Below are 22,616 nucleotides of genomic sequence, written 5' to 3'. Positions count from 1 at the left end.
TATCTGATTAAGTAGCACACTCTTTTTTCACTTAGAAGTTTTAACTTCTTTAAGTCTGCATGGCTTAGTTTCATGAAATTGGCTTGCGGTCCCTTTAAGCACAGCCAAAGGCATTAGAGAAAGATGATGCTGAGCTAAGCAGCCGGGAAAACCAGCCTGCAATGAAAACTGACAAAGGAAAAGGAGCCTTTGGGTACTGGACAACCAGATTTGGTAAGTTTTTCCTAAGCTTACCTGTAAGGAAAAGCAATTTTTGAAAATGAATGCCTAATATTGATATTTAAAAACGAGAAAGAAACAGCTATAGCTTATGTAAAAGATCTTTATTATTTTTGAACAATATTAACACAAATTGTTGTGCAGCTCAGTAACATAATGAGCACATGTTAGAGTTAACTTTGTAAAAGGCACTTCTGGTGCAATTACAGTAAAGTAATATACAGTAACTTAGTAATATAGACAATTTGATAGTTATTTATCCTGCCACCTTATAAAATTGCCTGCTCATTTCGCCTTGTTCTTTTCATGTTCTTCAGTGAATTGTTGCATTTAAAAAAATATGTCACAGTACCATCATGAAATGCACTTCTACTGACTGACATATTTTAATTCTATTTGCTGTTAATAACATCACCAGTGAATCACATTTAAACAACATTTTTAAATACTATCCTTTATTCACGTGCTAAAGTAATCATTCCTTCACAGAGTCATGAGTAAGTGTTTTAAACATCCAAACGTAAATGAAGTGGAACTCGGATATAAACCTCCTTTATAGAAAAATAAAAGTTGGGTAAACCAGAGCTTTTTGTTGTTGTTATTGTTTATTGTTTTTCAATGATTTTATTCTGCTATTATTTTTAATCATACAATTTTGTGAATTATATAATTTTGTAAGGAAGTCTTTATGATTTTTTTTTAGAAAACAGGCACAATCTAATTTTTTAATAAAAATTATAATGTAAAGTTAGCTTCCCAATGCTAAATCAAAATTTGTTCTCTAATGAACATTCACAGTTGCTCTCAATTTTTTCATAGACATATGTACAGAGAATTAAAATTATCAACTCACCTGATTAGAATAATTTTCTTATAAAGAAAAACACCCTTCATATATCCTTTCACAAAGATACTATTGCATGATTAAAGTTTGAGCAAATGTGTAACAAATTTGCGGTGTGGTTTTTTCTTTTCAAACTTAAAATAAAATTTAAAAATTATGAAACACTGTGTCATAAATTGAAAGCTATATTGACATTGTATCTTTCTTAATAAATGAAATATTCTATGACATAAGCTATAATATAAACAGCACATTTTAACTACTGATTTTTTAAAGTAAATATGAATTATAGAATTTTTCTAGAATATTCTGATATATATTAAAAGTTAAATTATTTCATACATAATCTGAAAAGTTCCAGGTGTAACTGACAGTGATTTTTAAAATGTAAACATTTCCTTTCCTTTGTGTAGTTGTGTTATTGTTCAATTAAAAGTAGAGTCCATGTATGACTACTAAGTATTATTCCATTTCTAAGTCTCTGTGTAGTCTTGATAAGATAACTAAAAACAGAAGTCAAAATTACGTTCTTGATTTGTTTGAAAATGCAGAAATAGTATTAAGAAGCCATCAGCTATACCTAAAATATTTCCTAAATTATTTTTGATTATCAATTTTGTCAACATGAGTAATTTCAGAGACCTCTAGATGCTACATACAATAGTTTATGGTATCTAGACTCTTCAATCAAAATTTTCTATTGTGCAAATTATGCTGAAATAGAACCTCCCTGAGATAAACGGTCTTGCTGGCCCATAGAAATAACTCTGTAAAACTGTATTCAGATTTTAATCTGAATTATAATCTAATCTGACACCCACCCATGATGGATGTTGATAGATTTTTATCATCAGATGATTTGTACTAATACTTCTTTTTCACGGACTATTTGTAGTACACTTATTCCCAAACCAATGTAGTCAAATAACTTGGTTAAAAGGAAACTTTTCAGAAATATACAAAGGTGAACATGAATAGCTACTTTAAGAGATAACTTCAAGTACAAAAACCAGGAATCTCTTCTATGCTTTCAAGAAGTACTAACATTTAACTACCTGAAAGATAAAATGCATTTAAAACGCAGTTTTCCAAATCCCTATGTTGCTCATGTCAGAAGAGTTTTACATTTTAGAAGATCAATCAGACAAGCATTAACTAGTTTAAAAAGATTATTTTTCTTTCATTCATGTAACCAGGTAGGATCTCACTCATGTATATTTAATATTCACATTAAATAACTTCTTCTCATTGATTGATCTGTGAAATGCTGCTGAGATAATTTTCAGACTTCATTATAAAATTTGTCCACTCCTGACAAATGTCCTCCATGGAGAATTCTGTACCACCGTATTCCAGAGGAAGAATATCTGGGAAATGCTGAAGTAAGCTTTGTTTGTAATTGTTCCCATGCATATGAATCTGAAATAGCCAAAATGTTTGAGAAGATATGCCCCAGCCTCTCAGTTTACTAGATGCATTTCTAATGTAAAATCAATACCATAAAATAAGGCACTCTAATGACTTTCAAGATAGGAGAGCATGAATAGACACTATGCCCTTTATTTCTCTTCTTATGTAAGAATTTTACTTAAGTTTGTATTGTGTTGCTTATGAGTCTAATCATCTTACTGTTTTTTATACATGTTTGTATTCTGATAACTATATAAGATTTATAAAAAGATCTTCTATCCTCTTTCAAAAATAGATTTTTAGGGGCACCTGGGTGGCTCAGTCGGTTAAGCATGTGACTCTTGATTTCGGCCCAGGTCATGAGCTCACCATTCGTGAAATCCATGCTGTCAACAGAGAGCCTGCTTGGGATTCTCTCTCTTCCTCTCTCTTTGCCCCTCCATCCCCCCACCCCTTGAGTAAATAACCTTTAAAAAATAGATTTTTTTTAAACTCTAAATAAAGTTATTTTATACATTCTGTTCCCTAATGTACATGTGATTCAAAACATCTAACATCCTGAGACTCTTCTATAGATGATAAAAAAATGTGCTACTTGGTATCACTTCATATGAAATAAAAGCATATATCTGCACACACAGCTATGTATGTGGGGAGTAATTTATGTGGTACAATTAATGGCTATTAAATTGGCTATTAAAGAATTAAGAGACAATTATGGTGGAGAACCTTAAATTTTCAAATACTTCAAACTATAAAAATTGATCATATAATGCCATGAAGTTAAAATAAAGACTTAGAACCTTTAGCACATGTTGCTAGAAACAAATAAGTACCCCTTTTCCATCTGCAGGGTAAAATGTTCATCTGTGCATGAGAAGAATAAAACAAGTTCCTCAGGAACCTCAGAGCCCCAATTCTTGGCTTCTTCTGAAATGTTTAAAATATCATCAGCTCATTGAAAAGAAAATCTCCTATCTCCTCAGGAAGGGCCAAAGAAGAACATTCATAGGGTATTGGCAAAAGGTTGAATGGGAGGAGAAGGGCTGGACTGGGTCCCCACTTCTCTAATTGTGGCAAGTCCATTTCATGTCAATTAACTTTCACCGAAATGCTTCACCTCCTTCTCAATTTTTTATTTTTCTTTCTTTTTTGCTCATATTCTCCTACTTGTTAGGTTGAGTGTATTGTTATTTTTGCTTTTATTTGTCCAGAATATACCCCAAAATAGAAATACTTATTTTTAGACATTTTAGAGTTAAACAGAAGGTGGTCAGCCATTATGAAGCTACACTGAAGAGAGACAATAATGAACACCCCAAAACTGACTTTTCTAAAAATACTAGAATGAAAAGTGGCCATCTTCATTGGTGTGGTTCTTCTTGAAGACAGACAGAAATTCCTACTGAATAACCTCTACAAATTATCCTTTACAGATTAATGTAGAAGAGTGGTTGCCATTCTTGGGAACTCAGATTTTATTTTTGATACTTGAAAAACTCCTAAAAGACATTAGATAGTCACCTCAGATAAGCCTCCACAGGATAGGTCAAAAAAGAAGACAAAAACAAAAACAATCAAATCGTTTTGCTTTAACTAACATGACATTAAGTCACATACCTTGGGTACTGTGATTTTCAGTCATGCATGTCTAATTGAAATACATTTATTTTTTATTTGCACAGATAACACATTCATATGGCTAGAAATCAAAACAAGATAAAAGATACACAGTGAGATGCCCTGGTCCCTACTCACACCTCATCCGCCTCTGCTACCATTTAGGTTGCTTTCTTGTATATCCTTTTAATGCAGCTGTAACCAGAGATTCTGATTTCTCCCCTTTTTATACAGAAGGTAGCATACTATAAAAGCTATCCTTCGTTTGCTTATTTCACTTTACAATACATCCTGCAAATTATATCATATTCTATTGAGTTGATGTGTCTGTTTATATAACCAGTTCCCCGATGATGAACACTTGGTGGTTTCCAATCTTTTGTTGCAGTGAATCCTCTCGTACATGTAATTTTGTTAATGTGTTGGTAGATCTGTGGGATAAAATCCCAGAAGTGCAAGGACTGTGATTTTGGTAACTATGACCACACTGCCCTCTAGAGGGAATATGCCGTTTTGCACTGCCACTAGCAATGAACGAGAGGCCCAGTTTCTCCAATCTCACTAACTTGGTTTTTCAAAATTAAAGAGGAATCTTAATTTATAAAAGCAGTTGGTTTGTTAGACAAATACTTACAACACTGGGTTAATTGTGAGGAGGGGAGGGGAGATAATAATGCAATCCTTAAATAAAAAAAGGATTGGAATGTCTGCTACAGAAGAATAGTGACTTGAATATGTTTTTTACTCACCCGTTCCTTAATTTTTTCAGTCAGGAATGGTTTAATCATGGAAAAGACAGCATGAAAAATTATTGGCTCATTTATCAAATGGATACCACGAACTTTTAATGGAAAGGAATCCTTTTGAAAATAAAAAAATGTTAATAACAAAGCATAAATTAACATATATTCCTATCGAGCAGTCCATTCTTTGAACACTTGCTATACCTAGTGCATGCAGGACCTAAAGTGGGATTTTATTTTCAGAATTATGTATTGTATCAATACAATAGCCTCCTTTCCAGTTCACAGTCGCTAGAGTAAGGAAAATCTCTAAAAAAGACTTCACCTTACAGCTTAGACAAAGTATGTTAAGACCCATCTACATCTTTTGTAAGTAAGACACAGAAAATATCTTCCCTAATCACGTATACATGTTCTTTCAAGGAACCAATCAGTCATTTGGATATTTATAGTTAGCCATCTTCTCCTAATTTTTATTTTGAGAAAAGAATTAAAACTTCATAGAAGTTGAAAGAATAAACACACACTTTTAAACCTTTAACCCAGGTTAAGTCTTTCACATCAAAGTAACATAGGTTTATTTGGAAAGTTAAGGATAAATAAAAAACACTTCATCAATAGTTTTCCTACCCAAAATGTGTTGTTAATGTACTGATTTGTCTCCCCAAGTTTCTGTCATAAAAAAAAATTTTTTTCCTATGCATAGCTTTTAGAGATGTGTTATCAATTTGGAGCTTTTCCTTCCAGATTCTTTCTGTGAATAATTTTATTTTAAACATAATTGCCAATATGGTCTCTAAATAATTTGCACCCTGTTTTGTTTTATTGAGACAATACGATTTTTTTTACACATCATGAGTTTTAATATCATTGCAATAATCTATCAAATGGATGTACCATAATTTAAGTAACCATTTTCCTGTTACTGCACTAATAAGCTGTTTCTAATTTTCATCTATAAAAATTGATGCCAAAGCAACTGTCTTCATTTACACAAGGCAATAAGCACAACTCTTACATTCAGATGACCTGACCTGGAATTCTTGCTTCTCTACTGACATAATGTGTGTGCTTGGGCATTGTGATCTCTCCGATACAGTTAATTAATCTGTAAAGTGGGAAAATAATAGCCATAGGCTCGTTTGGCCATTAAATGGTAATGCACTTGAGACGCTTAACAAAGTACCTGGCACATAGTATATACCAAGGCTTTACCGTATTTAAGATTATTCCTTGGCTAGGCCCCCGAAAGTAGTATTAGATGATGGCCATCTTAAAAATCTTTTAATTTCTGAAAGAACTGCATCAATTTATACCTACCAAGAATGTTACATTCTATTGTACCATTGCTATAAATATTGTTTTGAGTCAGTCTTTTAATTTAGGAAGAAAAATTTAATAACAAAAAGAGAACATTACCACATTGTTGTTTAAATGTATAAATTCTGTGGTTACTAATTTTGAAAGTATTTTTGGTTTCTTGCAACGTTCTTTGTTTCATGAATTAATCACCCTTTACTTCCTCTTAGCGTCATTGAGTTATGTGTATCATTTAAAAATTTTTATTTAATTTTCTGATAAATGCACCATCCCTTACAAATTTATCCCAAAGAGTTAAAATATACACTTACTGTAAGAACAGCAGCAATCTTCTTGGCTACCGATGGGGTAATTTGAAAAGCGTGAGAAAACTGCCAGCCTTCTAGATCAAAGACAGCTTTGATACCATTCCGTTGGGTTTCTACCTCCTCTACAATAAGCTCGGATGTGATTAGACTTACACGGAAAACATCATAAGCTGTGAAAACTTTTGGGTCCCATTGTGCTAAAAAAGAAAATTTTTAAATAGTATATCTCAGCATAGTGTAAAAACTCAGGAAGATTTACAAAGGGAAACCAATTCTTTCAAGACTTAAAAGGTCAGTAGAAATAAAAACATGTACAATGATCATGGATTGAATAATAGATCAAATAGATCTAAAAACATGTTCCTGCTTTTCCCTCCACCCTCATATCCCTATGAAGAACAGATTTTAAAAGCATGGGGGAAAAGAGAATGCATGCAGGCTAGATTTGACTGCCAGAAGAAACTACGCCCACCACATGCAAGAGACAGCTGTGGCTGAAGATGAGAATGCCCCCAGGTATGCTCCAAGCTCAGAGGTATTGGAAATGAGAAAAGCTTTTGGGTGATAAAGCCTTGTAAGGAGTAACTAGGGCCCTGTAGTAACCAAAGAGGTTGCTAAGGGAAATGTGTGAACAGCAGATTGGCAGGCTGATGTCTCAGACACTCCTCAGTAGCAACAGCACGTAGCCGTCATGTCTGAACAGGCCAGAACGGTTAAGTGTGGGCTTTGGAAAAGAGACAGGGAAGCACTCCAGTAGCTGCCCACACCCAGGGGAAACAACTAGAGGACTAACTGACATTCTAGTCTTCTCCCCTCCCCTACCATCCCTGGGCAGGCCAGGGCAAGGAGAAATGGCAGTAACAGACAGGTAAACAGGTGATCTTAAAAGAAGATACGCAGTCATTCAGTATTATAAGAATTTTTAAAAATATACACATTCAAGGAAGAAGGGAGTCACACTCAATAGATAAAGGCACTAAAACGCAAGAAAACAGTTAATAAAGCAAGAGACATTAAAAAGAAGCAAAATAGTTTGTGAGGGGAAAAAAAGAATAATGCAGGCTATTATAAGAACATGTTGTTACCTAAGTTTATTTATTCATTTTGAGAGAGAGCACAAGCAAGGAAGATGCAGAGAGAGAAGGAGAGAGAGAGAATCCCAAGCAGGCTCTGCACTGTCAGTGCAGAGCCAGATGTGTGGCTCAAACCCAGAAACCGTGAGGTTGTGACCTGAGCCAACACCAAGAGTCAGATGCTTAGCTGATTGAGCCACCCAGGCGCCCCAGGACAGAATATTATCTGAAAGAATCAGCTGAGATCTTGGAAATAAAAAGATGGCAATTCAAGCAAATCTCAGCTGAAGGGACAAATGGCAGAAAAGACAAAGCCAACGAGTGGATAATGGTTTGGAATACCAAGCTGAGGAATTCTCTGAAAAGAGCCAAGAATTGCTATGTATGTATCAAAAGACTCATGCAGCTGGTGACAGGCAGCTAGCAGAAGTTTCAACATCCAACTAATTAGAGTTCTGGAAGGTAAGAATGCAGAGAATGGGGAATAGAGGAAAGGGGAGTAACAGTAGAGAAAAATGTTCCAACGTGGAAAAAGATGTAAGTCTTCATATTGAAGGTTCCATGGAGTGTCTAACAAAACAAATTAAAAAGAGGGGGGGAAGATTCATGAGTAAGTAATGGCAAAGTTTCAAAGCACCAGTTTCTGGCTTGGACAGCTGGGTAGAATGGTGGTACCATTTACTGAGATAGAAAACAGTGGAAGAGAAATGTTTGGGGAGGAAAAGATCATACATACTTTTGGACATGTAAAAATGGTGACTGAGAGACATCTAACTGGATACAGATGGCACAAGGAGCTGGTTGTATGGGTCCCTGGGGACAGGAGATATGGGAGTGAGACAGCACAATAGGGATTGTCTTAGGTCCATGCAGAAAGTAGCATCAGAACAGGAGGTTGAGGCCAATACCCTAAGGAATTTCAGAATTTAAAGGGTCATAGAATAGGTGGTGCCAGCAAAGGAGACTAAGAAGGAGGTAAGCCAGGAAAACATCAGGAGAATGTGGCATCAGAAAAGCCAGGGAAAGAGGATATCTCAAGTAAGAGGAAGTGGTTTGCTGTGTTGAGAGATCAAGTCAAACAGAACCGAACATGTCCATTAGATTTGGTGAAAAGAAGGCCACTGATGATTTGTTAAGGTCATTTCAGCACAGAGGTGGAAGTGAAATTAGGCCAGGGTGGCTTGAGAGCAATTGTGAAAAACTGAGAAAATACAGATGGTGAACATCACTAATTTAAGATGTTTGGCCGAGAATGAGGAGTGGGGAGATAGCTGGAGCGGAGGCTGGAGGGTCTGATGGGATTGAGGAGGAGTTTTCGCTTTGTTTTGGATGGCTGACCCTTAACAGATTTAAATATTGATGGGGAGTGTCTACTAGCAAAGAAAAATTCAAAGATATATGGAGAAGAGGCCATGAGAAGTATTCCCAGGTAGGCACAATAGGATTGCCCCTTGCTTTTTAAGAGCCTCAGCTGCCTGGTAAGAATTTGAATAATCAATTCATGGATAACCCAGCTCAAATATAATATACTACTTCAGACATTGGCAGAAAGCTACCACGGTGAAAACTAGGAGCAGAATGATTGAAAGTCTGCAGTTAAGAAAATAGTAGCTGACCTAAATTTCTGAGCTCACCAACATAGTTGTCTAGACCTGTGCTGTCCAATATGGTAGCCATTAGCCACGTGTGGCTATTTAAACCTAAATTAATTACCATTGGGTAAAATTAAAAACTCAGTTTCTTAGTTGCAAAAGCCACATTCAAGTGCTCAATAGTCACATGTGGCTAGTGGCTATTGCAGAACACTTTCATCATTATAGAAAATTCCACTGGATAGCACTGGTCTAGGCTCGAAACTTCTTTGAGGCAAAAGAAAAACATGCCTTAGATTTCTAATTCCTTTTTCAGCATCTATCTAACATTTATCGAGTGCTTCTTATATGTCAGGTAACGTTCTAATTATATTTCGTATATATTACGAGATTTAACGCTCACAGCAACCCTGTGAGATGGGTTTTTACTATGCCCATTTGACAGATGAGAAAACGGGATTACAGGTATGACTTCCCATGTAGCTAGAAAGTAGCAGAGCTGGAGTTCCAACCTGGTCAATGTGCTGTAGAACTTGTATTCCAAAGAACTACGCCACAGTCAAAGTTAACGGTCACTGCTAATTGTATTTTTGCTGCTGGGGTATAGTAGTGGGTCCCAAAAGCATAAAATGATATGCTCTGGCTTGTGAGCTAATAATGGCAAAAACTGAGTTTCACTTTGTATTGCCCTGACAGGATGGCGAAAAGGCTCTGTACATTTTGTCACTGCGTTTACTGCAGACATGATACCTAGGCAAAGGGGGTGATGTTAATGTCCCAAACCCTCTACCATAGATTTCCTTTAGTTCCTCCCATTAATTCAGTTAAGTTGAGGAAATTCATAACTCTTTATTCTATCCTTTCATTTTACTCCTAAACCTCTCCTGATTCTCCTTTTCACCCTAGAATAACGTCTTATGCTACAAACACAGGAAATTTGCTACATGCCTTGCTGCCCTGACCATCAGTGACCTACATGTTTTCTTGACTTTAAAATCTCTTTTAGTTAAACAGTATACTTAACTATTAATGTACTACAAGAAACCCTCCCTAAGCAATAGAAGACTATTGATTCACTGTTAAGGTATATATGTATGTATGTATTTATGAAGGCTTTATTTTTAATTTTTTTAAGTTTATTTATTTTGAGAGCAAGAGAAAGAGAGAGTGTGTGTGTTTGAGCAGGGGAGGAGCAGAGAGAGAGAGAGAGGGAGAGAAAGAATCCCAAGCAGGTTCTAAGCCATCAGTGCAAAATCAGGACTCAACTGACTGAGCCACCCAGGCGCCCCTAAAGATTTTATTTTTAAGTAATCTCTGCACCCAGTGTGGGGCTCAAACTTACAACCCTGAGACCAAGAGTCACTGGCTCCACTGACTGAGCCAGCCAGGTGCCCCCAGTGTTAAGGTACTTATGATCAAAGTAGTACATTTGCTTTTTTACTTTCAAGGTGTCATTTTTACTTCTTAACTTGCCCCCAGGTAATTTATGAACAAACCCAAAAAACAAAAAAAAAAAAAAAATACAAAAACCAAAAACCAAAAAACAAACTCCAGCCAGGCAGTACAGTCAGGACACTTGCAGAAAGAATCCCCTGCAGGTTTCAGCTTTATATTCCTGGGACCTCCAACTAGCATTGCAGATAAAATATAAGACTCCCTGTGAAAACTGGAATTCAGATGATCAGGGTGTAATTTTTAACGTAAGTGTGCCCCATGCATACTAAAAACTTATTTGTTGTTTATCTGAAATTAAAATGCGAACTGGACACACCATATTTTCATAAAATGTATGTTTACTTGCTATACAGAACAAGGATACTATCTTAACTCTGGCAACGCTACCCCTAAATAACTTGGGGAACTTCTTTCATCTTCCTAGAACACTGGCGGGGTGACAAGAAGACAGGACAGACATTGTGATGTCTGCTTTATAGACAACAGCTTCACGATTGACCCAGGTGTACTCAATACGTAAGCTGGAGCGAAAACCGGAATCCTTCTACCCCATCTTCTGATACCCTAAAGAATTGAATGCAGTGTCTTCTTGCAAGATCATAAACAGTTGACTTACAGGTAACAGTCGAGTTACCTATAATCAGGCAGAAAAAGCAAATCTGTAGATATTTTAAAGTTCCCTAGAATATTTTCAGATGCAAAAGTTTTTGTAAGATTATAATTCATGAGATCCTCCTCATGAAATATTCGTTATCTTTGTCCTTCCCACTGGGCCAAGGGACGATGCCGGGGGCCATGTGAGTCCTCTGTTACGCACTGGTTTTAGCCACACAAAGGTCAAAGGAAGGGGCAGTCACCAACCTACAGAAAATACCAGGAAGGCCTGATGTGAAAAGGGGGAAGAAGATGTGACAAGAGGGCCATGTGGAAGACACTGTCTTCCGACTACCCGGGAATGCTCCTTTCTCATCCCAGAGAGTGGGCCCCTGCCTCCCCAGCCCTGGGGGTTAACCCACTAGCCATTCACTCACTCCAGAAGTATTTAAGTATTAGGCCCTGGTTTTAGTGTTTGGGACACACTGAACAGACAAAATCCATGCTCTCATGTGGCATTATTACAGTTCAGAATTCTTATTTGGATTTCCTACTGAGTACTTTTTAAAGCCTTTACCTTGATGTTTTCACCTTTTTTCCTTATTTCTCTACTCTGTTTTCTTTCTCTCTTATATTATACAGTTGACTGTGTGGAAGAATGGAAGTAAGATTTTCATTGGATTTTAATTTTCTCACAATTGCCAGTTTTATTATATTTGAGGGACATTAAAATCTTAATTAAGCCTAAGTGAAAACCTAAAAAGCTGAATTCTTAAATATGGACTCATTAAAGCTTTCAACAGGGCAGTCAAGAAAAAAAAAGAAAAAGAAAAAAAGTACTACGTGTGACTTACCGATTCTGTAAATAAGAACTTTGCTGCCAGTGGGATCTCTGGCTCTCAGAACTCCAAGGTAACCGGCCTTCAGAAGGCCAAGGATACTTCTAGGGCGTAGATCGGCACTTATTTCTGGACATTCTGCCCTCCACTTATAATAGTTTTTCAGTAACTGAAAAATAAAATAAAAATTGTCTACAGATAACATACCTGGTAAGCACTTCGTAAAAATGGTAGCAAAGCCTTGGCATTATGTGTGGCCCCTTCCATCCATTATGTCAGGATTGTAATCTGGCGTATTTTTTTTTTTTTTTTAGCTGTAAAAATTAAAGTTCTCTTCATCAAGGATCTCAGGTGATAAGACTTCACCACAAATTCAGAGTTGAGTAATTTTCATTTGTCTCCTATGGCCGGTAGTCTCCAAAACCAGCTGTAAATACCAACCCCTCCTGGTACACATGCGCCATTCGTCCCATCAAAGGTGGGATCCATTTGATTCCTCCTCCTCCTCCTCCCTGAATCTGGGCTGGTCTTACATCTCGCTTTGGCAGAAGTGACACTGTGCTAGTTTAGGAAGTCTGGGACTTTCTGTGTTTGCTTTTTGGGATCAAGATATCACATAAGAATAAGATTACTAAGGGGAGCCTGGGTGACTCAGTCCATTAAAGATCTGACTTCAGCTCAGGTCACAATCTCACAGCTTGGCTAATGAGTTTGAGCCCTGAGTTGGGCTCTGTGCTGACGGCTCAGAGCCTGGAGCCTGCTTCGGATTCTATGTCTCCCTCTCTCTCTGCCCCTCCCATGCTCACACTCTGTCTCTGTCCCTCTCAAAAATAAATAAACATTAAAAATTAAAAAAAAAAAAAAAGACTAAGATTGCCAAATGGTAAGTCTAGGTGGAGAGAGACACTGGACAACCAGAGCCATTCTCAGTCTGATCTCAGCCAAGTTCCCATCTGATGCAATGTGGAGCGGAGATGAGCCCCACGCAGCCCTGCCCAAATTAGAGAATCACAGACAAATAAATAGTTGTGGTTTGAGCCACTAAATTTGGGGGTGATTTGTTACTCAGTGATAGATAACTGAAACATCCACGTTTAGTCCTTTCTGAAACAAGGAAGAAGAGAAACCAAACAAATTCGCTCCACAAATATTTTGGGAGCATCTACAATATTCCACACACTGTGTAGGGGCTTGAGTTACAACAACGAACAGAGTAAAATGCTTGTGCTCCCTGGAGCTGACCTGTCAATAACCGCTGCATCATACAAGCCATGTTTTGTAGTGAAAAGTTAAATTCCCAGGCTGCTGCTTCAGAAAACTCTTAACTCTACCATTCGTTATCTGTGTGATCTTGGGTAAATATTTAACTCCTTTGAGTCTTGTTTTCTCTATATCTGCCCGGTAGGGTTAAATCATACACGGGCATAATGAGTGGTGGTTACCACTGCTGTTGTGATAATTGGGAGTTATTTGGATTTATATTGCTCATCCAAGTATCTTAGTGCAGGTTTATATTAAAGGTAACTAGGATTTTTTGGTTTCATTTTCTTTTCCTTCAAAAACATGGGCTAAATCAAAGATACAAAGGAACATCTCTATACCACTACTATTCTTTCTACTAATAGAAAAGCAACAAAAATCAATGTTTAAAATTTTTTTAATGTTTATTTATTTTTGAGAGAGAGACACAGCACGAGCAGGGAAGGGGCAGACAGAGAGGGAGACCCAGAATCCAAAGCAGGCTGCAGGCTCTGAGCTGTCAGCAGAGTCAGACGCAGGGCTCGAACTCACAAGCCGAGCCGTGAGATTATGACCTGAGCCAAAGTCGGATCTTTAATGGACTGAGCCGCCCAGGTGCCCCCAAAATCAACGTTTTAATTGAGATTTGCGTTCAGGGTGGAACAGTATGCCTGGATGGTACGTCGTGGCAAAGTGTGAAGGAATCCTGTTTTAAAAGAACCACCAGTAACGGTTACTCTGCATTTACAAGTAAAACAGATATTGCCAGTGTCTTGTGGAGAATCCTAAAATCAAATTATGCATGTAAAATTTGTGATCTTAAAATTTTCCTCCTCACGATTTTCCGTGTTCTCAATTTTTGTAAAATGCCAACATGTTTGTTTTGCGTTTGAAGAGGTCTGCTAGCAATGGGGAGCTGAGGTTCAGACGAAAGGAAGGGACGGATCCCATTGTCATTGGAATAAACATGACAGGTGTGATCACAAAGTTGTTATGCTCTGGATGAGAAACCACAAATACAAATTCAAAAACCAAGCAGAAGGGGGAATTCCAACCCTTGGGCAATGTAAGTGACTGGAAAAGCCTGAAGAACGAGAAAAGCTGGTTGGACTGTCTAGAGCAGGAGATGCACAGAAGGGAGGGAGAAGTTATGTGTGCCAGCTGCCCCTCTCTCCTTTCTCTCTCCCACGGATATTGTCTTTCCAACTTTCTCTATTTCTGTTTTTCTCCCTCTCATTTCTTCATTTGATAAACTTTTCCGAATTGTTTTAAAAAAAAGAGAGTTGCTACAAGTTAAATGAAACTGAGAGGTAAGAACGAAAAATAGTCCATAAATCTGCCAACAACGAAATAATTGGTGACCTAAATAGCAGCTACCAAAAGCAGAAAGAACAAAAGGTACATTGTAGATTCTGATATATTCATTCTACTCTATGAGTTTCTCTTCCTCCTCCTGTCTGAGAGGGCATCAGAACAAAGGTTAAAAGCATGTTACAATGCTCATTACTTCGATGGTCCCTCAGATATACAAATAGTCCTTTTAATACTGATTCAAGGAAAACACTAGACGCAGCATACCAGCACCTATATAAAAAGAATGATCTTAATTTACCATGGAGCCATAGAAGTTGTAGGCTCATTAAAAGGGATCTGTTAGGTAACGGAGGCAGGGTCTTCAGCTGATTGATCTCTGCAGAGTGCTGGGCACCAGGGAGATAGGTACATGTGTTGAATGAAAGAATAAATGAATGCATGAGTAAGCCAGCTGAATTCACAAACCTGAGAACCTGGCTTTTGTAAAGATGTGCAAATCACTCTTATGCTTGGACAGTTAGCTTTTGCAAATTGAAATATCTAAACTCGGATCTTTGATGATTACTTTTCCATTGATAAATCAATTCAAAACCCCGGCTGACATATAAATAAGTTATATAAATGACGTAAACTGCTACTGAGCAATTCTCAAACAAATCATCAAAAGTCCACAACAACAGAAAACTGGAAGCAGGTCAATATTCATTACTGGAAGGCAACTCTTTTGTACCACAATTAGGAATCATTGAATAAATAAAAGCTATGGTTTATTTTAACTATGCGTTGTAATCGAGTATGTTTCTTCTTACATTTTTCACGTACTTTCAAACAAAATAAGGACTATGTTTGTGCAGCTTTTATAGGGTTCAATGGCGTCATTTCAATTCCTTCTCACAACCATCCTGAGAGGTAACTACTGTTACCCAATTTTTTGGAGAAGAAAACACCAAAGAAGCTACATTTACAAAAGAAGCTACATTGAAAGGGAAATTAGCAGGGAGAGTCAATGGATTTTGAAAGCTGCATTGACTTTGGGAAAACCATAAAAATATTTAAAAGATAAAAAACTTGCCACACGGAGCAAAAATATAAGGAACTGAACTAGTCACTTGTAAAAGACAGGAATTCACAAGAATATGTGGGACAGGCAAAGGTTAACAGTTGGCTGTTTTAAGTTCATTGTTTTAAAGAGAAGGGTCAAGTGTAGTGTGCTTGAGAGCATAGGCTCTGCAAACATCAAGCCAAGTTCAGATCCCTGCTCTACCACTTAATAAATGACTTCGGACTAGTTACTCTCTGCATCTCAGTTTCTTCCAAAATAAGTGAATAATGACGTAATCCGCACAACACTATTTACCAAAATACCTGGTACTCCATCAGCTATTAGAATCATAAAAACCTCATTAATTCATTATAACTTGAAACATAAAAACTAGAATAATGAGAAGTTTCTATGTAACTGAGGGGCTTATCAAGCTTTCTTCATATGCTAACACTTTGGGATTTTTATATTATAAATAAGGGACTTTGAGTTGAATTAGCTGCTTTTATGGTGGAAAATGAAAAAAAAAATAGTTTCACACTCTAAGCCTTTCCCTTTCCTTTTCAGTTGGCAGAAAAGTGAGGCAAAACGTTCACAGACACTTGATCCCTATCCAATGGATTTAGACAGTCTTGCCGGCCAATTCCTCAAGGATATGGTGCAATGAAAACAATTCAGGAAAATAAAGAATACAGGAAATAATATATATAGCAGAGGCTGGGGGTAAATTTTATTTCTTCTTTTGTTTAGACATTACTTTTATTTATTTATTATTTTTTAAGGTTTATTCATTTTTTGAGAGACAGAGACTGAGGGTGAGCGGGGGAGGGGCAGAGAGAGAGGGAGACACAGAATCCAAAGCAGGCTCCAGGCTCTGAGCTGTCAGCACAGAGCCCGACGCGGGGCTCGAACTCACAAACTGTGAGATCATGACCTGAGCCAAAGTCAGACGCTTAACGGACTGAGCCACCCAGGCGCCCCTAGACATTACTTTTAAAAAGCAGCTAAAATGAAATCGGTAAATCATTCACTTTTTTATTATTAGGTACCTCTACACATTTATACGTTTAATGCCTCATTTCAACTGTACTCTTCATAGGACCTAAGGTTGTGTTTGTATTTAGTAGTTGCTGAATTTAGTTTATTGCTCATGATGTTGGAATACCTGGGTAGACATCTGACAAAACAAAATTAAAGTCAGGTTCTTATTTCATTCCTAACATCAAAATAAATCTCAGTAGATTAGTAACTCCAACATTAAAAAGAGAAGTCATAAATTACTATAGAAAATTTTGGAGAGAAGAAGAACTTATAAGACCCAGAAGCAATCAAAGAACAATCTAACTGATATATTTGATTACATAGAAATGTTTAAACTCTGCCGAGAAAAAAAAAATAGTACAAGCAATGTCAAAAGACAACAAACTAGGAGAAAGGCTTATTTTCTTTAAACATAAAGATATTTTATGAATAAAAAATTATATGTATATTTTATGTGAACAAAATGGAAGAGAATTAACAAATGGTAAAAACAGGCAGTTAACTAGAAAATAATTTAAAAATTTTAAGTATACGAAACATGATTAACCTCACTTATAATTTAAAAAATGCATATTACAGTGAGAACCAATTTTTCACCAAGCAGGTTGACACACATCATAATGTTTGATAGTACAGGGTGGGTGATGGTAGGAAGAAAAAGTCACCATTCTGTAGCATAAAAGTGATAAAGTTAGCGCAAACACTTTGAAGGACAGTTGTTGCATTCATCAACATTGAAAATGCACCTCTTCAGCAACTGTACGGGCTGAACTTACTTATAAGGATATATTCCTGTTTTTGCACAAAGACAAATGTATAAAGACATACTACAAAATCCACCTGGTGATGGGAGAAACCCCGTGTCTCTTATCTGCTGCATTTTGTACACCGCCAGGCTAATTGCAGTTCAAAAAATAATCGTTGAAGGAATGAACAGCATGCATGATGGCATTGCTGCTGGCTGATGACAACTCCTATGTCCAGTAACAGGGGACTGTTAATAAATGTTAATATCATTAATTCATACAATGGGATTGTACACAGCTCCCCAAAAGAATACAATGTATGCACACATGCTGAAATAGGCTGATCTCTATAAGAAATTATGTAAACAAATAAAATAAAGGCCAAATGTAAAACACATACCTATGCCACGTGAGCTCAGACTATACCCAGAAAGAGAAACATGTAACAGTAACTGCTTCTGGGTAACCGACCAACGAAATGAAGGTTTTGGGTGGGGAAGTTTGTTCCTTTAGAAAGTTACTTTTAGAAACTTACTTTGCACTCCTTGCTACTTACGGATTTTTTAAATCCGCCATGCTCTTTACTTTTTCGGTTAAAAATTAGTTAACAACAACAAAAAACTCATACCGAGACATGTTTACGATTCTGTACTATAATAAGTCCCCTGCGGCCCACCTCGCAACACGACATTGAGCAAGCCAGTTGGCAAAAGGGCGAGATCAGGTTCAACTGCTGGGTGCTTACTCTTAGGTCAGGCTCTGTGCCAGATTGGCTAACGTTCAATTCTCGAAATCAGTGGGCTAGGCTTTCTCACCATTATTTAACAGGAAAGGATGCTGAGCCCAAAGTGACAGAACTCAAGGTTACATCTGTCTTTTCGATTCCTGTCCTTGCACCACCCCTTCTCTCAACCATCTGTAGCAAACCTGGAAACACAGAAGAGCCAGCTCGTCCCATACCTTTCCACTAAAAAGATACCGGACTGCTTTACCGTCCTGACAAAGTATTATCAGGAATGGCACTCTTTTGCTAGAATTTGGCCTCAGACCTTCAGATTTACTGGCAACTCCATACTCCCGGCCACACGTGCAGTGATCTGCTAAGATGTGATAAATCCAGGCTTCCTCCTCAGCTGTTACTTTGGTTTCTATCACCGGCTTTGCGCCAGGGAGAGGAAAGGCATTCGCCCCGAACTTCATGGGTTCGGGAGACTCATGTAGAGCAGAGCTCCAGTGGTTGGAGGTCAAACGGGCCATCACCCCAGAGCGCTCCAGCTTTTTCTAGGTTTTCCGTTTCCAAGACCCTGAGAAACTGGCAGGACCCGCGCGGGATTTCTCAGAGCACCTGCAGCCACCGCGCCCGCCGCCCGGTGCGCGTCTGGGGCGCCTTCCCGCCACGGTTCTGCAGGCGACTCGAGCTTTCGCGGGCGTCTGGGCCGAGCCGCGGCGGGCCCCCAGCCCTGCCCGCGGAGGGGAACGCAGCCGGGAGGCACGCTTACCCGCCAGGCCAGGTCGAGGTCGAAGTCCCGGGCGCGCAGGAACCGCAGCAGGAAGGAATCGGTGAGGGGCAGCGGGGTCGGCGGAGCGCCGGCCGCCCGGGCCTGGCGCCGCAGCTCGGCCACGGCGGGTTGCAACAGCGGGGACTGGTCAGGCAGCGCGCTGAGCTGCAGCCCCCGCTCCGGCCCCGGCCGCGTCTCTGCCATGCCCGCCCCGCCGTTTTGGCCGCCTGGAGCCGGGTGGCCGGGAAAAGCGCGGGCGTCGCGCCACCCTCCCGCCCCTCCCCCGGTGACGGCGGGCCGCGCACCCCCACCCGCCCGCCCGCCCGCCCCGCGGGGCCGCGACCGGCCTCGCGCGGCCGCGAGGGTGTGCGCCAGCTCCCGGAGCCGCGTGGTGTCCCCCACGGTGCTGCTCCTTCTGGAAACCCGAGCCGTTCTTTCTCCAGTGAGGGAAGGCGTGGTGTCCACCGCCAAAGGGAGGATGTCAGAAAGTTTGCTCGCCTACGCTGATTGCCACGAGTTTGGATGTTTTTCCAAAAAAAAAAAAAAAAAAAAAATCAATCTATCTATCTACTAGAGGAAACTTTTCCGTCTTTTTCTCCCTCCCTCCCTGCCTCCCTTTCCTCTTTTCCTGCCTTCCTCCCTCCTTCTTTCCTTGCCTTTGCTTCCTTCCCACCTCTCTTTCTCTCTCCCTCCCTTTGCTCTTTCTCTCATAATCACTTTCTCATCTTGGAGCTGGAAGGACAGCCATTTGATGGCACTGCGGCCGAAGGACTACTGAGCGCCCCTCCTTACGCGCATTAAAGCTCCAAGCAGACTTCCCGTCTCAAAAACGTTTTATTACCACAGTGGTTTCCAAAACACACTCCCTAATGCCACCTTAACAGACTCCCTACTTGGCCACTTCCTCCAAAGCCAGGCAGTCTTCTCCGTTCTTGATACTTCATCCTGTTAGTGATAAACACGGATGACTAGCAAGTGCCAAAAAAAAAAAAAAAGAAAAAAAGAAAAAAGTCTTAGACACCGTGCACTTCTTCCCTTCCCGGGCTCCACCGTGTCTAGTCTTTCAGTGGCCTGGCCAAAGGTGTAGGACCTCGTCCAAGTGAGCCCAGGTAATGAAGATGAGATGTGGGAACCAGAAAGGTCGTTACATTGGCGTTTTCTTGATCTCTACCCGCCGCAGATGTCCTAGAATTGACCTGCGTCCCGCAGGGAAATCCAGGAGACTAATTCTTACCGAATCTACGCCATGCGCCAGGTAGATGCTAGAATTGCACAAACAAATAAAGCCAAATCTTTGCCTCAAGAGACAGTGGTGAGAGGCCCTGCCATTGCATTCATTACAAGAATAGTTACTGAGTTGCTGGCGTTTCCAGACTTTGTTCACGGTGCAGAGTATACACCTGCGAGTGAAACAGACAGAAACCCTTGTCTTCGGGGACTTTTCATTCTTGTGGATGGGGACAGGCAATAAACAAGACAAGTAAGTGACATTGTGGTATGAGAGATGGGGATCCCTGCTATGGGGAAACAAAGCAAGGAAGGGCGATAGCACCTGTAGTGATGCTCGGATGAACCCCTGGAAGAGGTGAGGAAGCTGGCCCAGGGGTATCTGGGATTGCAGGGCTCCGGACTGTGACTTCCAGTCTGATGGAGCTGGGAAGCCAGTACAGTAAATCATCAGAATCCCATGAAAAAACAATGTAAATGACAGACAGAGATTCCAAGCTTTGATTTTTACTTGGGAGTGAGATGGAAAGCTATTGGTCTCAAGGTGTTACAATTCAATGTGAAGCTGATATGAAAGAAGTACTGGGAATGTGCCGTGAACACGCAGAGGAAGGCTACTGGTCTCTTCTCGGAGATCTGGGCACGCTAAAAGGGGGACATTTGCTTGGCTTTAGTGGTGCATTGGCAGTTTGCCCGGTAAAGGAGAAAGTGGGCGGTCGGGAAGAAGGTATTGGGTCGCAATAAAAGAAATACAGGGGAAGCCAGATTTCTCTAATAGTTTAATGTGTTTAAAAGTGAATTAAGGGGCGCCTGGGTGGCTCAGTTGGTTGAGCGTCCGACTTCAGCTCAGGTCACGATCTCGCGGTCCGTGAGTTCAAGCCCCGCGTCGGCTCTGGGCTGATGGCTCGGAGCCTGGAGCCTGCTTCCGACTCTGTGTCTCCCTCTCTCTCTGCCCCTCCCCCGTTCATGCTCTGTCTCCCTCTGTCTCAAAAATAAATAAACGTCAAAAAAAAAATAAAAATAAAAAAAATAAAAGTGAATTAAGAGTGTATGTACAGCATGTTTTCCTTTTCAAAATTTTTCAACACATTCTTCTACTTGTTCTTAGAAATTAGCATCTGCTTTTTTGAAAGTGGGCAGAAACTTCAGTGAGAGCTCATGGACACAGCTGTGGTATTCTTTTTTGGAAGTATGCCATGTATGGGTTTGATGTCCTGTTATTTCTGGATCTGTGAGACTCTTATAAGAGAAATGCAAAAGAATACTGACCAATGGATTGGTTGCCATTAAACTTGGTGAAAACGGAACCAACACGGAGCCCAGATGACCAGGAGAAATGGCAGTGGTAGCAGTGGACACCTGTGACAAAACATGAAGAAATTCCAGTGTCTGCAAAAGACTGCAACGTCAACGGAAAGAGGAAGAAAAGAAATTGGAGAAGAGGTGTAGACATATAAGGCGAGACTCCTACCCTAAAACTTGATTACTTGTTAAATAATGCAGACCACGTGGGGCGCCGGGGTGGCTCAGTCTGTTAAGCGACTGACTTTGGCTCAGGTCATGATCTCGAGGTTCATGATTTCCAGCCCCACGTTGGGCTCTGTGCTGACAGCTCAGAGTCTGGAGCCGGCTTCGGATCCTGTGTCTCCCTCTCTCTCTGCTCCTCCCTTGCTCTCTCTCTCTCTCTCTCTCACTCAAAACTAAATAAACATTAAAAAAATAATAATGCAGAGCATGCTTGTGTCTTTCAACAATGTATCTTGTATCTATATAAAACTTTAGAATTCTTAACACAGATTTTCAGATGTTACTCAATGTTTGTTTTGAAGCGTTTCGAATTTGCTATGTGCGTATTTCACTTCAGTGAGCTGTCATGTTTACTGAAAATCCGTCTAGTCCTCTGGTACAAAGATTCCAAAGGGGTTTTTGGAACTAATGGTATGAGGAACAAATAGAGGAAAAGTTAGTTACTATTCGTACAAGTAGCTTACTATTTACTCTGAAATTATTTAGCAATTAATTATTCATTAACACATAATCGTTCATAAGTATATGCATTCATTTATTTGACTTTCAGCTTCACAAAAAAGACATAAATACTATCTATCACTGCTAAGAGATAACTTTCAAAAAGAGGTACAATCATTACTCCAGCAGACATAAAAGTGAACATGTGTTAAAACTTCTATTTTAACTTGTACGCAGAGAACCGGGGAGATGTTACAACGGGTTCAAAGGAGATTTCAAAGCAGCATACTTTTATACGAAATGAAAGATGAATATGCAAATAGAGGCAAGACTAACTTCTTCCACAGTGACGGAGGGAGGCCAAGTGAAACTCTACCAGAGAGGACAGAATTCACATTTTCTGAGATAAGAGTTAAGTGCCATTGCTATCAGTTACCTGCAATTTATAAAGTTGTGAGACAGTATAGATGAAATCAGAATCCGATAATCCAGAGGGTGTCATTTAGAGTCTATACAGAGCCTA

At 39.4% G+C, this 22,616-nt stretch overlaps 1 protein-coding gene and 1 long non-coding RNA gene across 5 annotated transcripts in view; both read right to left on the bottom strand.

Annotated features, from left to right (window-relative positions):
- Nucleotides 1–304: 304 nt before the first annotated feature.
- The window catches only part of TTPA (alpha tocopherol transfer protein), a 64,352-nt gene continuing 42,040 nt past the window's right edge, over nucleotides 305–22,616 (bottom strand). Inside the window, exons 1-5 of one of the 4 annotated variants that reach the window (XM_027042936.2) lie at nucleotides 18,899–19,187; nucleotides 12,033–12,186; nucleotides 6,468–6,661; nucleotides 4,843–4,953; nucleotides 305–2,482 (exon numbers count right to left, since the gene is read on the bottom strand). In XM_027042936.2, the coding sequence (XP_026898737.2) occupies nucleotides 2,309–2,482; nucleotides 4,843–4,953; nucleotides 6,468–6,661; nucleotides 12,033–12,186; nucleotides 18,899–19,102 (837 nt within the window). In that variant the 5' untranslated portion in view covers nucleotides 19,103–19,187 and the 3' untranslated portion in view covers nucleotides 305–2,308. Of the gene's footprint in view, nucleotides 2,483–4,842; nucleotides 4,954–6,467; nucleotides 6,662–12,032; nucleotides 12,187–18,027; nucleotides 18,874–18,898; nucleotides 19,198–22,616 lie in introns of those variants that run through there. The other 3 variants (XM_015087293.3, XM_053208535.1, XM_053208537.1) reach the window with 3 other exon arrangements.
- On the bottom strand, nucleotides 16,429–18,015 carry LOC128312887 (uncharacterized). Its single transcript, XR_008292797.1, has 2 exons — nucleotides 17,800–18,015; nucleotides 16,429–17,647 (listed from the first exon to the last, which is right to left on the bottom strand). It is a non-coding gene; the product is annotated as an uncharacterized LOC128312887 (long non-coding RNA).

This window comes from Acinonyx jubatus, chromosome F2 (assembly GCF_027475565.1).
Source record: "Acinonyx jubatus isolate Ajub_Pintada_27869175 chromosome F2, VMU_Ajub_asm_v1.0, whole genome shotgun sequence".
In the NCBI taxonomy this organism is placed as follows: domain Eukaryota; kingdom Metazoa; phylum Chordata; class Mammalia; order Carnivora; family Felidae; genus Acinonyx; species Acinonyx jubatus.
This window is presented reverse-complemented; position numbering and strand designations above follow the sequence as displayed.